This window comes from Aplidium turbinatum, chromosome 3, assembly GCF_918807975.1.
Source record: "Aplidium turbinatum chromosome 3, kaAplTurb1.1, whole genome shotgun sequence".
In the NCBI taxonomy this organism is placed as follows: Eukaryota; Metazoa; Chordata; class Ascidiacea; order Aplousobranchia; family Polyclinidae; genus Aplidium; species Aplidium turbinatum.
Genome location: NC_137474.1, coordinates 18,884,486 through 18,899,862, shown reverse-complemented (window position 1 = coordinate 18,899,862; position 15,377 = coordinate 18,884,486). Strand labels below are relative to the sequence as shown.

The following is a 15,377-nucleotide window of genomic DNA, read 5'->3' as shown; positions in this document are numbered from 1 at the left end:
TGTCCGACACACTATCAAAAGCAAAAAAGGCGTCGATGTTCCCAAAGCTTCTCACATATACTTGTAAACATTTATTCCCAAGTCGACATGTAAAGATTTGAAATGCAATACGCTTCTCATTTGTGTAGGATAAACCAGAACATCACGCTTTTGTGAAAAGGACGATCGTTCCACCACGTTTATACGTCATGCGGCTTAGTTGAATCAATACATTCGAGGCTTCTTGTACCAGGTTCACTGTCACTGATAAACTAAACCGCAATGCAGTACCTCGCAAAGCAATTGTAGCGTAACATTTCCATGTGCTATAACTCGTCATAAATTGTGAAAACTTGTGTATTGTCAAGTTGTCTCAAGATATCTAAGGCAGTTTGGGACCTCAAGGACAGGGTTATTAAACTTAAAATAACATGGTCCATCCATAGCTGTACTCGGCCTTACAGCGGAGGTGGTCGCAATAATTGTGGTCTCTGTGTCGCTGAAAAACTGTCCATTCTAAGTACTTGTCAAGTTGTCTCATGTGAAATATAAGTTTGCATAGCAATGTCACAATGAAATCTTATCTCCGTTTACCAAACTAAAGATATGAACTTTGGCGACGTCTTGCAACGTTGAATCGACGGAAAGGCGGGTAACTGCCAAACTGAACTGAGAATGCATGCAAGAAATCGTTTATTGTCGAATGGACGTGACGTCAGAAAACAATGAATCGACATAGGCTAGCGGCGAGAGATATTTTAGTTAGATAATGACACGCGGCAGCGCGTTTACATTGAATAAAAATACCTTTATTTTATCCATTTCTATTTCCATTCTTCCTAGTTTCGTCTCACAATAACAAACAAATGAAGTTACGCATATTTACTAAATTATTCAATAAACAATAATGCATCATCCAGCATTATGTCAGCGCTGATTGACTAGACATATTCACGAGTTGTGTGGTCGCATTATTTATTGTAGGTAACACCTGCGAAAATTCAAGTAATTGCAGACTCTGCCTTCAAAAGTGTAGTTTAGAAGTAGCCATCTCATATTGAGCCAATCCAATCAATGTAAAATAGAACGCTTTTACTTGATAGCGCGTGTGATATATAGGTTTTATCTAACAACTACTTTCAGTTACATTGAAAGTGAATGAGTAAGCATTATGCAGTCTGCGACAAGGACTGGAAATGTATACTCAGAAAATATAATATCATAAAGTATATTGCGTTATGTACATCTAGTAAATTTTATGAACATGGTATCATTTTGCAGGCAGGTGTTTTTATAGAGATACAAACTTATTCCATAATTTGATTTATGGCACTTATCCAACTGTTTCATAATGCGAATAGCTGTTTTAGTTGAATTTAGAAAAAAATATAACTTATAACCGCAGACAGATGCAACTTTTTTCATGCTTTAGGCAATCGGCAGTACGGTGAACTATAGTGGTACATAACATAACCCATATGCGGAGTAATCGCAAGGGTCAACCCAAGTAATGGAAAGGTTCTTTTTGAATTATGGTGATGGAATTCTTGTAATGCTATTGAACTTCATCTTTTTATGAAAAACTTATATTGTTTGCATTTGCAAGAAATATCAAACTTTTGGATTTTTTTTATCACTGAACTGTCCGTTAGTGGAATGTTTCTTTATTTCCTTAGTTAGGCCTATTGGTAAGTCAGGAAAGTATTTGTTGATGTGACATATGAGGATATTGTAAGAGACCGAGTTATTTTGTAAATAGTATTTGATTTTTGAACACCATCAAAATTTTCACACAATACACAAATGCGCATCGAGATATAGTGCTCACAGTTGGGAAAAGTTAGATTGTGATAATTACAACTTGCCTCTGAGTAGGCCTACAGCAAGGGACAATTAAAATAGATGAAACCGCATTCATGGTAATATAGACGTTTTGCAAACTGCTCTTTTCGTTTTCAATATAATAACAAGAATGACAGCTTATTTTCACTAAACATATAAACAAATATCAAAAATTATGGATGAACAGCGCATCTATATTTTTCGGTTTAGGTTCAACAATGCATTCTAGCCGTCAAAATGATGGAATATTTGGTAATTTTGTTGAGACATACCATTGCCCAATCGTTGAATCTACATCAGAGATAATTTTATTAGATAGATTATGAGTTTCATGCACATGGTTTCATTCAGCGTTATAACGTTGGTTTTCAAGCCACGTGGCGTTCATGGTCATAACTAGGGCAACGAAAAGTCAATAAAGTCAAAATGTTTCTGCCTTGTTCAAAGTTTATAAAACGTCCAGAAACTAAATTTCAGGCTGACATGAAGAGAGGTTTCAAAGTTATTAAGTCAAAAAAAAGTCAAATTTTTGGTTAGGTCAAAATTTTCTTTTAACGTAGTTTTTCTTCTCTCTATTGATATTTTATTAAAGCTACACAGATACTGATTTTTTGTTGCAATTTATGTTGCTATTCTGACGTAATAATCCATTTGTTGCAATTTCTGTGGTAATAGTCTTGTTTCGCCTTGCCAAATTGGAAAATGGGACGAGATGATATTTTACCACATTTATATAGCCTGCTGAGGAACTCCCAAGCAACTTCTGTATCAGTAGTGAGAAGTTTGTCCATTTTAGAAAAAAATTTGACGAGAGACAGGAATTTCAAAGGCGATAATGTGAAACATTACTTGATGTTGAAGTATAATACTGCAGAATCCCTTCAGTAATTTCGGGATATTTAAAGACACTCCATATTTATCTTTTGCAGTTTTTCGAGTGATTTTCGTTAGGCCTACATGTTCGTTAGCTGTGGTGTCATTGAGTCTTCCACATTTTTCTTTTATTTTATTAGAAAAAGAAGATATTCTTACCTTACGGTTTGATTTCTAACATGCTTTGTATTTCGCATTTGGGTTGCAAACGCAGAAAGTTATTGGTCAAAATTAGGTCAAAATTTGTAAATTATAAAGTCAAAATTTTAAGTTTTTAGGTCAAAAATTTGGTTGCCCTAGTCATAACGAAACATTGCAGAAACAGCCAATATTGATACCAGGTAGGCCTACTAATTATTACGCCGATCTCGTCGAATCTACGTCGCTAAACGACGAAATTGTGCAAACGCCTGTTGGATTTCCCTTCTACGTGTAGTTTATCATAAACGTGAAGCATTGCTCAAGAAGCTAATCTGAATCACCATAGATAACCATATAGCATTCATATAGTTCCATCATCAGTAAATATGTAAAGTGTACTTCACAATTTTTGACAACGGTCTGACAATTTATTATATTGCAAAGTTTTGGTTTATTCTTGACTTTTATAATTCTGTGTAACAGTTTTTTTCTAACTAGTTTCTATGTGACTAACAATTTGTTTCATTATACATTTTCTTTAGTGTTTCAACGCCATTAATAAAAAAATTACGTCCTTTTCACTTTTAAATAAAACATGGCAAGGCAAGGATTCAGTGCTGAAGAAATATTGCAACATGTTTTACTGGATTCTGACGACGAAAGCCAGGCGGATGATTTGGAGGATTTATGGCACTCCGATTCAGATGAAGAAGCGGATTCTTCTCCGTCAACTTCCGCAACAGCGATTCCGATGGAGGTTGACGACCAGTTACCTTCCATGGGCGATGTTCAACCGGAGTTTGCGCCATCAGGACGGATTATAACATCGAAAAGACTGGTGAACAGTATAGATTCCTATCTCGACATGAACAACTACGATGCTGTTGAGTTTTCCTGACACACTGAAGTCTTATACAACTTTTGTAGAAAAGCCAAAGAACAGACAAGAGGGCGGCGTCAGCATTACTTGGTCTAATGCGAGACCGGTGCACAATGGGAGAAGAGGCCGGGCTAACATTATATCTGGCCCGACTGGTGTTAGAGGAGAAGCCAAAGAAGCCAAGACTCCTCGGCAAGCATGGGAACTATTTTTTTCTTTAAACATTTTGAACATTATTGTTCAAGAAACAAATAGAAAAATTGCCACACTCATTTCTCAATTGCCAGAGAGAATTTTAGATGACAGCAGGTACTGCTATTTTGGCCCAACCAACAACGAGGAGATGCTGGCCTTTGTTGGATTGGAGTATTTTCGGGGGCTTTAAGGACAGGCTGGTCATTCCACGGATGTATTGTTCAATCAACTGCAAGGACATTCCGTGTTTAGTGCAACAATGAGCAAAAACCGCTTTAAATTTTTATTTTCGAACATTTCGTTCGACGACCAAAATACTAGGCCGCAACGTTGGAAGAATGACCGGTTGGCCGCATTTCGAGTCGTTTTCGAAATGTTTAACGAAAACTGCGGCAAACATGTCATTCCAGGTGACTACTTGTCGTTGGACAAAACACTATACCCCATGTAGAATCCGCTTGAAGAATTGCCCCTTTTTTGACACTTCGTATTACTCTCTGCTGCCGCCACTAAAACATAACAATCTCTGGCGTGCAGAATCTGTTAAATCTCTTTTTGTGTGAACTACCCTAGCATGAGGGTGTGCTAAAGTTCACTGCATGGCCTCTTCGACTCCCAGCGTGGCTTCTCTCAAAAGGTTTGTGCTAACTATGTTTATTTATTTTGCAGCACTTACCTTAATGTTTAAAAATCAGATAACCAGATACAACAGACTTAAAGCATTTGGAAAATTGAACTAAGCTCTGAACATTGACTTGCAAATAATCTGTGGCATATGAAACTCTGGATTGGAGTTGCCATTTTTCCCCTCTCTTTTTCTTCTGAGCTAGCCTGGGTTGGTTTTTTGTTAGCTCAGTTAGTTGTAGTATTGGGGTGAGTTGGGCCTTCTTGATCATAACTTGGAATCATTTGGTCTGGCACTCACATGTGCTATTGTCGGCTACCCCACAAAGTACATTTCCATTTTTTATGTGTATGGTAACTGTCTGCATTTTTAGTGTTATTTGTTAGTGCTTATTCATTAAATAGAATCACGTTGATATTGGTGTCAACATCATTTTTAAACAAGGTAATTGTTTGGTAAACTAACTTTAGTTCATTGGCTGAACTCTTGTGTGTAGTTAGTTTAATTTGCTTGTCTTTGAGAATATTGAAAGTTTGATTTGTTGCCTTTGCTACTGTTGCCTAACTCTGGTTCATTGGTTAAACCATTTTGGTGTGGTTAGTCACAATAGCTTGGTAAGGTATTTGATTTTTTAGTACGGTATGTATGTTAACTTGTGATTAAGTCGCCTTGGTAAACACAGTTGGTGTTTATACTGTAGACTTATTCTAGTGTATTGGTTGCACTGTTGTTAAAGTTAATTTGCCTCTTTGTTAAGTACATTTGGGTTGTTTTGTTCAAGTATCAGTAGTTGTGATAACTTGACATCTGTGTTTAAGTAAATTTTTGGTATTGTAATTATATAAGTATGCATACTCGAAAGAGTATAGGGACACAGGATAAGCAAAATGTAGATAGTGAAGAGGGCTACCAGGCAGAAAAGCTGCACAGCTTAAAAAAGACACGGCAGTCTCACTTGGGTCTTCTCACTAGAAGAGAAAGAGATGTCTTGGGTGCCTTAGCTGATGGGATTGGTGTGGATCAAGTGAAACAATTTCGAAGTGAGTACAATAAAGCGTACCAGTCGTGTATAGGGGCATGTTCGCAATACATGCTTGCAATCCCTGTCAAGCAAGAATACCTTGTTGAATTGGAAGATGCTCGCCAGCGATGGGATGAAGTACAGAAGCGCAAAGATAAAATGGATGCCCGCCTTTCTGGGCAAACTAGTCCTAAAATGCCAAGCTCGTCGAGTAATGCCCAAACCTTCCGCCAGTCTTCTGTAGCACCAGCCACTATTGGACAAGTTGTGCAACCTGGAGTGGCTGTCAAACAAAACATACGTGAGAGGGCAATTCGTGTAGCTAGGGAGGCTGCAAATGACTACAAGAAGCAAAAAGAAGAGGAGAGGTCTGCTGGTTATCGCCTTCAGTACAGGTCGGAAATGTACCCTCCTCGGCCACCGCCCCCTTCTCAGTCCAGTGATCATTTTCAAAATAGTGAACAGGGTGAGACAGGCAGTCATTATGTAACATACGATGAAGTAGGCCCTTCAGAGCCGTCACTAAATAGGACCAGAGTAGAGGAACGTAGGCCTGGCCGTTTGACTCTCTCCGGCTATACTATGGAACATTTTCCAGTGGAACCTGTTCGCTTAAGCCCGCCTGCTTTCAATTCAATTCCTTCTGTTGGAATTAGATCAACTCAAGATGAAAATTGGACATCCATTTCTCAAGACAGAAGACCTCGTGAACCTGACATCAATGGACTTGTTGACGCATTGTACACTATGACTACTTCCATAAATCGGAACCAATCCAGCATGGAACCGTTTGATGGTGCCCCAGAAGACTATCGGCGTTTCATCCGGCATTTTGAAGCATACACCATTCGGGGAGTTATTGATGCAGCGACAAAACTAGACAAGTTAATTTCTTCCTGTGTTGGTGAAGCAAGAGAAAGCATTGCAGACTGCATCCTCAGCTCTTCTCCAGATTTGGGCTACCTGGAAGCAAGGCGAATTTTGGAAAGCTCTTATGGTCAAATGCACAGCATTGTAAGTGCTTATACTAGAAAGTTAACTGAGGGAGCTTCCATCAAACCTAATGATGCAGAGAGTATTGTTAAGTTAGCTAGAGACATGCGCAGCTGTGAGATTGCTTGCAGTGACTTTCCCAATTCAGGTCTAGACACACAACAAGTCATTGGCTCCATATTTGGCCGACTCCCTATCTATATGCAAGACAAGTTTGTATCTTCTGTCAGCCATCAATTGGAAAGAGGACAAGCTGTGACCTTTTCCCAGCTCTCTCAGTTTGTTCAGAGGAAGGCCCAGGCAGATAGAAGTTTCCTTGGACAGCTCGTTGGAAGAAGAAAAGAAAAGGCATCAAGTACTGTCGCACCCACTGCTAGGCAACCACGTAGAGTTTCAACATTCTTGAATCAAACTGTCGTAGCGCAGAATGCAGAGGCTGGTCAACCGAAGGAAGTCAGAGATTCTACGAGGTGTTTGGCTTGCAAAGGTGCACATCAAGTCTGGAATTGCCAAACCTTCAAAGACAAGTCTGGACCTGATAGGTGGAAGCTAATTTGGTCCAGCAAGCATTGCCTTAATTGTCTTAGAAACCATTTTGTCAGAAGGTGCCCTTCGTCCAGGACATGCCAAATTTGTAGACAGAAGCACCACACCTTGCTACATCAGTCTAGCCAGGATGGACGTAGGAATCATAGCCCAAGCTCGAATGCCAAGAGTCCTCATGCAGCACCAGAGAAGAAAGTGTGTAGTACCACCACTTTGCAACACTCTAGACATGGTGAGGTGAGACTTAAGGTAGTCCCAGTGGCTGTGTGGGGATCTGACTCTCAGAAATGTGTGAACACGTATGCATTTCTGGACAAAGGTTCAAACTCCACTTTGTGCACCATGAGTTTAATGAAGAAGCTTGGAAGCAGCGGCAAGAGAGTTGGGTATTCCCTTTCAACTGTAAATGGGACAACCCAACAAGAAGGATTCAAGCTCAAACTGTCAGCAAGGGGCATTAGAGAACAAAAGGTCATCCCTTTAGCTGATGTGTTAGCAGTACCAAGCTTGCCAGACTTGGAAAGCAGCATCCCCTCCAACGACATTGTAAAGCGTCATGCCCATCTTCATGGTCTGGACTTTCCTATGTTGGACCAAAGGAAAATTGATATCTTAATTGGTGCAGATGTCCAGGCAGCGCACATTGCTACAGAGTTCCGTCAAGGCAGAAGTAATGAGCCAGTAGCATGTCGGTCAGGATTAGGTTGGGCATTAGTTGGTCCCACTGGCGTTGAAAATCCAGAATCTATGGTGCACCTAAACTTTGTTAGGAGTGAAAATGTCTTGCTCCATCAACAAATGGAGCAAATGTATAACACAGATTTTAAAGATGCTGGTGTAGTCGAAGTAGCGCCATCAGTTGAAGACAAAGAAGCTCTAGCCATAATGGAGGATTCGGTGTTAAAGGTTGATGGACACTATGAAATTGCCTTGCCCTGGAAGAATGGCCATGTAAATCTTCCATACAATAGATCGCTTGCTGAGAAAAGACTGAACCAGCTGAGACACAGGTTTTTAAAGGACAATGACTTGTTTGAGCTTTACAAGGAAAAGATCCAGGAATATGTAGAAAATGGTCATGCCCGTCCAGTACCAAATGATTTACTTTCTCCCTCATCCAAAACTTGGTACATACCCCACCATTCCACTGGAGGGAAACTTAGAGTGGTTTTTGACTGTGCCGCAAAGTTCAAAGGAACTTCCCTGAATGAAAATCTGCTTCAAGGCCCAGACTTGACTAGCAATTTGGTTGGAGTTCTCCTTCGGTTCAGGCAGCAGCCAGTTGTAGTAGTTGCAGATATTAAAAGTATGTTCCACCAGGTGAGGGTGAAGCCAGATGACTGTGACAGCTTGCGTTTTTTGTGGTGGCCTAATAATGATCTTTCTTTACCTCCTCAAGACTACCAAATGTTGGTACATCTATTTTGTGCAACATCCTCCCCTAGTTGCTGTGGCTTTGCACTCAGAAAATTGGCAGAAGACAATGAGTTAGGGGCCAGCCAAGAGGCAGTGGATGCCATAAAAAGTAATTTTTATGTTGATGACTTCCTTAAATCCTTTGAGACATCCGAGGATGCTAAAAGAGTTGTTCTGGAAATTAAAGACTTACTGCAGCAAAGTGGTTTTGTGCTTACTAAATTCATTAGTAACTCGGAAGAAGTTGTGGAGTCCTTACCTGATGAGTGTGTGGTGAAACCTTCTTTAGATCTACATCTAGACGAGGGTCCTGTTGAGCGTACCTTAGGAGTGCAGTGGAACACACTTCATGACAATTTTGGAGTGAAGATCAATGTGCAACAAAAGCCAGTGACACGCCGTGGCATTTTATCAATGGTCAGCCAGGTCTACGATCCTTTGGGATTTGTGCAGCCATTCTTGTTGCCTGCAAAACGTATCATGCAGGATTTATGCATCAGTGGCCTGGGTTGGGATGATCCAATACCTGAAATTAAAGCCGTAGTTTGGCAAGAGTGGGTAAGATGTTTGCCAGCACTGCAAGACTTGAAAGTAAGTCGGTGTTTTCGTCCAGCACAGTTCAAACCTATTGTGACAGAATTGCATTGTTTCTGTGATGCAAGTAATATCGGTTATGGCGCAGTTGTGTACTTGAGGATGGTGGACAAGAGTGGGAATGTGCATTGTGCCTTTGTCATGGGGAAGTCACGAGTGACTCCAGTGAAGCCCATGACTGTTCCGAGGTTAGAGCTGTCAGCTGCGGTGATTGGTGTCAATTTGGTTCGCTCAGTGAAAAATGAGCTTGATTTGAAGATTGATAGGACTTTCTTTTGGACTGACTCCACATCTGTACTACAGTACATTAGGAACACTGCTAGAAGGTTTCAAGTTTTTGTGGCAAACAGGGTTGCAGCAATTCATGCTGGGTCAGAACCATCACAGTGGCATCACGTTAGAACCAAAGAAAACCCAGCAGATATTGCGTCTCGTGGTCTTGGTCCAGACAAGCTTTCCAAAGCTGACCTGTGGTTTAAAGGACCAGACTTCTTGCAACTCAGTGACGAGTTTTGGCCAGCCGGTCCTGAAACCTTGGTTCCTTTACCTGAAGATGACCCTGAGATCAAAAACATGTACCGAGTGAATGCAACTGAAACTGAGGAACCTATTGAAGGGTCCCCTCTCAATCGCTTGTTAAACTATTTCTCTTCGTTTGTTCGTCTAAAGAGGGCAGTTGCTTGGATATTGCGGTTTCGGCGATACCTGAGGTCGAAGACTGAGCTTCCCAATCAATCAGGTGCATCTGTAAATCTCAAGGGCGACTTATCGGTATCTGAGTTAGAAACTGCCACAATTGAGATTGTGAAGGCAGTGCAAAAAGAAGCATTTTCTTTGGAGATGAGTTCGCTCCAGAATTGTAATGAGTTTGGTGTGGGTGGATCCCAAACTGTGTTGAAAACTTCCTCTGTTAAAAGGCTTTCTCCTGTGGTAGTTCATGGTGTGCTTAGAGTTGGTGGCAGATTGCACAAGTCTCCTGTCTCTCAGGATGTTAAACACCCTGTTATTTTGCCTAGTAAGCACCATGTTACGAATTTAATTATTGAGTTTTACCACCAACGTGAGGGTCACATGGGTGCCCTACACACACTTGCTGCCAGTAGAGAGTTATTTTGGATTGTTCGTGGTCACTCTGTAGTTCGACGTGTTTTGCACGCTTGTAGAAAGTGTCGTCTTCGAAACGTTGTTGCTGGCGAACAGATTATGGCGCCATTGCCCGAGTTTCGTGTTACTCCAGGAAAGCCGGCATTTGCATGTGTGGGTGTCGACTACATGGGTCCAATTATGGTTAAGTTAGGTCGTAGCTGGGTAAAACGTTATGGTTGCATTTTTTCGTGCATGGCCACCCGTGCCATTCACATAGAGATTTCACACTCCCTTTCCACCCATTCATTCCTGCTGGCATATCAACGATTCACCAACCGTCGAGGAACACCAGAGAAGATCGTGTCCGATAACGGTACAAACTTTGTTGGTGCGGCCAGAGAACTAAAAGAAGGAATACAACGATGGAATAACAGCATCATCCACAAGAAGTTTAGTCAACACGGTACACAGTGGAGTTTTAATCCGCCAGGTGCTAGTCACCAAGGAGGTGTCTGGGAGCGTATGATACGTACCGTCCGCAAGGTTATGCTCTCGCTGACTGAAGAACGTTCACTAGATGACGAGAGCCTCATCACATTCATGACCGAGGTCGAGCGCATCATCAATAATCGTCCTTTGACCTCAGTTACTTCTGATCCTGACGACCTGGAAGCTTTGACTCCAAGTTCGTTGTTGACCGGACAATTGGCTGCATCTCTACCTACCGATGTATTTATCGAAGCAGACGGCTACCGTCGTTCGTGGCGTCTGGCAAATTGGTTAGCTGACCAGTTTTGGAGTAGGTGGCGGAAAGACTATTTGCCTACTCTTCAAGTTCGGCAAAAGTGGTTGCAACCCAAGCGCAACTTGCAGGTTGGGGACATTGTACTAGTGAAAGACGAGTGTTTGAAAAGGGGTATGTGGCCTAAAGCCCGAGTAGAGGAGGTGTTTCCCGGGACAGACGGCCATGTTCGAACAGTACGAGTAAAGACCGCGACATCTTCATACAATAGGGACATCCGCAAACTTTGCCTATTGGAGGCATCGGATTGATCAGGACATTTGTTTAAACCCATGCCTTCCCAGCAAACATTGATTGCTGGGCCAGCATTGGCTATATGCTGGGTATGTTGGCACAAGGTCGGCAATTTCGTCCAACATTTTGCCAACATTGCCAACAATACGCCAACAATTTCAATTCTTCTTATTGAGCGTTGAAAAAGGTCTCAAAGATTTTATTTCAGGTTTATTTGTTTTAAACTTGAAAAATACTAACACAAACCTCTTTTCATGTGGTATTGCTTCAAAACACAGTTGTGTGATTGGTTAACATCGGTCAGAAGCATTGCCAACGTTGTGCCAATTCATAACAATTTCAGCGTTTTCTTTCAAATTATGCAAATGTATACCATCATTTTGCTACAATTTTAAATTTTAATAATAGGCGATCAATGCTGTTATTATTTTCTGATACCGTACAAGTATATTATGAATATTTAAGACCAGCGTTGGTCAGAAGAGTAGCCAATGCTTTGCCAACAAAGTAGTTTCATTTCAGTTTGTTTATGCCAAACTGAGCAGAGATCTAGAAAAAGGTAGGAGCAACAAAACGCGAACGAGATAACGTGCTTGACCGAAACAGTTTTACAGTTTCCATTAGCCTACACGTTTCCACAAAATAAACAATTGCAACGTTGGCTATATGCTGGATGTGAGGGCACAAGGTCGGCAATTTCGTCCAACATTGCCAACAATATGCCAACAATTTCAATACTTCTTATTAAGCGTTCAAAAAGGTCTCGAAGATTTTATTTCAGGTTTATTTGTTTCAAACTTGAAAAATACTAACACAAACCTCTTTTCACGTGGTATTGCTTCAAAACACAGTTGTGTGATTGGCTAACATCGGTCAGAAGCATTGCCAACGTTGTGCCAATTCATAACAATTTCAGTGTTTTCTTTCAAATTAAGCAAATGTATGCCATCATTTTGCTACAATTTTAAATTTTAATAATAGGCTATCAATGCTGTTATTATTTTCTGATACCGTACAAGTATATTATGAATATTTAAGACCAGCGTTGGTCAGAAGAGTAGCCAATGCTTTGCCAACAAAGTATAGTTTCATTTCAGTTTGTTTATGCCAAACTGAGCAGAGGTCAAGAAAAAGGTAGGAGCAACAAAACGCGAACGAGATAACGTGCTTGACCGAAACAGTTTTACAGTTTCCATTAGCCTACACGTTTCCACAAAATAAACAATTGCAACGTTGGCTATATGCTGGATGTGAGGGCACAAGGTCGGCAATTTCGTCCAACATTGCCAACAATTTCAATACTTCTTATTAAGCGTTCAAAATGGTCTCAAAGATTTTATTTCAGGTTTATTTGTTTTAAACTTGAAAAATACTAACACAAACCTCTTTTCACGTGGTATTGCTGCAAACCACAGTTGTGTGATTGGCTAACATCGGTCAGAAGCATTGCCAACGTTGTGCCAATTCATAACAATTTCAGTGTTTTCTTTCAAATTAAGCAAATGTAGCCTATGCCATCATTTTGCTACAATTTTAAATTTTAATAATAGGCGATCAATGCTGTTATTATTTTCTGATACCGTACAAGTAGGCTATATTATGAATATTTAAGACCAGCGTTGGTCAGAAGAGTAGCCAATGCTTTGCCAACAAAGTAGTTTCATTTCAGTTTGTTTATGCCAAACTGAGCAGAGGTCTAGAAAAAGGTAGGAGCAACAAAACGCGAACGAGATAACGTGCTTGATACCGAAACAGTTTAAAGTTTCCATTAGCCTACACGTTTCTACAAAATAAACAATTGCAACGTTGGCTATATGCTGGATGTGAGGGCACAAGGTCGGCAATTTCGTCTAACATTGCCAACAATATGCCAACAATTTCAATACTTCTTATTAAGCGTTCAAAATGGTCTCAAAGATTTTATTTCAGGTTTATTTGTTTTAAACTTGAAAAATACTAACACAAACCTTTTTCATGTGGTATTGCTGCAAAACACTGTTGTGTGATTGGCCAACCTCGGTCAGAAGCATTGCCAACGTTGTGCCAATTCATAACAATTTTGGTGTTTTCTTTCAAATTAAGCAAATGTATACCATCATTTTGCTATGATTGTAATAATAGGCTATCAATGCTGTTATTCTTTTTATGATACCGTACAAATATAACTTACCGGTACTATGAATATTTAGGACCAGCGTTTTAGTTGGTTTATGTCAAACGAAGCAGAGATCTTGAAAATGGTAGGAGCAACAAAACGCGAGCGTGATAACGTGCTTGATGCCGAAACAGTTTAAAGTTTCCATTAGCCTACACGCAGGGGCGCCGGAACGATTTTTGACTGGGGGGGCAAGATTACGAAAAAGGGGCACTTTTGTTTACTAAAAGGCCTTTTTTTCAAGTTTTTAAGATAAAATATAGCGATAATGATAATCCGGTATACAAAGAAGGGCACTATGCTATGTTATAATGATGTAACCTACTGTCAAGCCTTCAAGCAGCCTGCTTGTATGAACCGCCGGTGCTACCTCCTCAATCGGCCAAGTTTGGCCGCCGGTCTCTTCTAGCCAATTATTTAATTTCGCAATAGAATGATCGTGGGTTCACTGTCGAAAATATGTAGTATCAATGAGTGACGCAAAATTAGGTCAGCGCGTCATAATCGCCACTGTTGCATTGTGCGGGAATATTTGTTATTGATGGAATATATCCATCTGCGATCACCAGCGCTGTAAGTCTTGTTTGTAATTCCCAACGTTTATTTCAACAAAGTGTTAATCCGAAGTGCTAATTTACACCGGCTGGCAATATTGTCGTTTTTATATCGATTCGATGTTGTCGGGCATTGAACCGTTGTTAAAAAGGAGAACTAAGTTAGTTGACATCAATGGGGAAAACATTTTTTGATCATATTTTGCAAAAACTATGCTTCTTTTAGTAATGTACATCATTGAAATAGCTAAAACCTCAATTGCTAAGGAAACAGGGATCAGATGTCAGTAGATGTAACAGAAAAAATATTTCGCACTTGCTAGTGCGTCGTCAGTTCTGATAAAGGGCAGTTAAAGCCTACAAGTAATGTTTTAATCATTGAAATACTTATTTTATTACCTTGCCATCATCGTCAACACAGCCATGTCGAACGTTGTTTTTCGTTGCTAAAAAGAATTCTAGGGGAGTGACGAACTTCTATAAAATCAGCCACATTGGAGACACTCGTGCGAGTGTTGTTTGAATAGTACTGGATTACAATCCCGATAAAGCAGTTATTGCGTGGTGCAACGATTCTATTGTAGGACGTCGCCCAGGCCCAGACTTCAACAAAGCTAAGTGATTATTTTAGCATTGTTGCAAGTTTAATTATATTTACTTGTGCTATCGTAATTTTTATTTTGGCCTCCAAGCACGCAGATTTGGCCGCCGAGAAGGAGCTCCCGGTAGGCCACGATGGCTGCCGAAAAAAAAACGAGTTTTAAGGCCTGTATTGTGTTGCAAAATTTTGTGCCGTAAATATTATTTTGAGGCAAAAATGAAAGATTATAATTAGGCTAAAAGCGAATAGCAGAAATTGTTATATTGCAAAATGTGCAGCAGCTTCCATGACTTTAAAAGGGCACCATTGCCCCCCCTGCCCCTCCATCTGCAGAAAATTTGAGGGCAGGGGGGGCATTCGCCCCCCCTGCCCCCCCGCTTCCGGCGCCCCTGCCTACACGTTTCCACAAAATAAACAATTGTAAGGTTGGTTATTATATGCTTGATGTGTTAGCACTTCATTTCAGCACTTGTTTTATAATTTAAAAATACCAATAGCCTAAATGACTCTTTCATGTGGTTTAGTGGAAAAACATAGTTTCTCCAGCATATTCTGGCACCAACAACATTATGATATAAATCGTTTGTTCATATTCAATTGCTTCAGATAATTTAGTGCAAGAGATGTCTTGTGATTCAGAGGGCACTTCCAGGAAGTTTACGCTTTGGCGCCACCAATATATTGTTAGCAACAGCTAACAAATAATAAAAATAAAAACGTGATTGCAAATTCAAGTTGCCAGGTTTTCATTTTTTTTCCTGGAGTCAACAACAGCTTTATTAACTTTCACGTTTAACAATACTATAATGTGTTTTAATATTTTGTCAGGAGCCAAGCCCG

General features: G+C 40.3%; 1 protein-coding gene across 1 annotated transcript; it reads left to right on the top strand.

The window, feature by feature from the left end:
* Positions 1–5,382: 5,382 nt before the first annotated feature.
* On the top strand, positions 5,383–11,244 carry LOC145766611 (uncharacterized). Its single transcript, XM_082578326.1, has one exon. The coding sequence runs from the start codon at positions 5,383–5,385 to the stop codon at positions 11,242–11,244; it is 5,862 nt and encodes a 1,953-aa protein (XP_082434452.1).
* Positions 11,245–15,377: the final 4,133 nt, after the last annotated feature.

Bases quoted from the DNA above. Each gene is read 5' to 3' on its own strand.
- LOC145766611 (XM_082578326.1), top strand. From the start codon at position 5,383: ATGCATACTCGAAAGAGTATAGGGACACAGGATAAGCAAAATGTAGAT.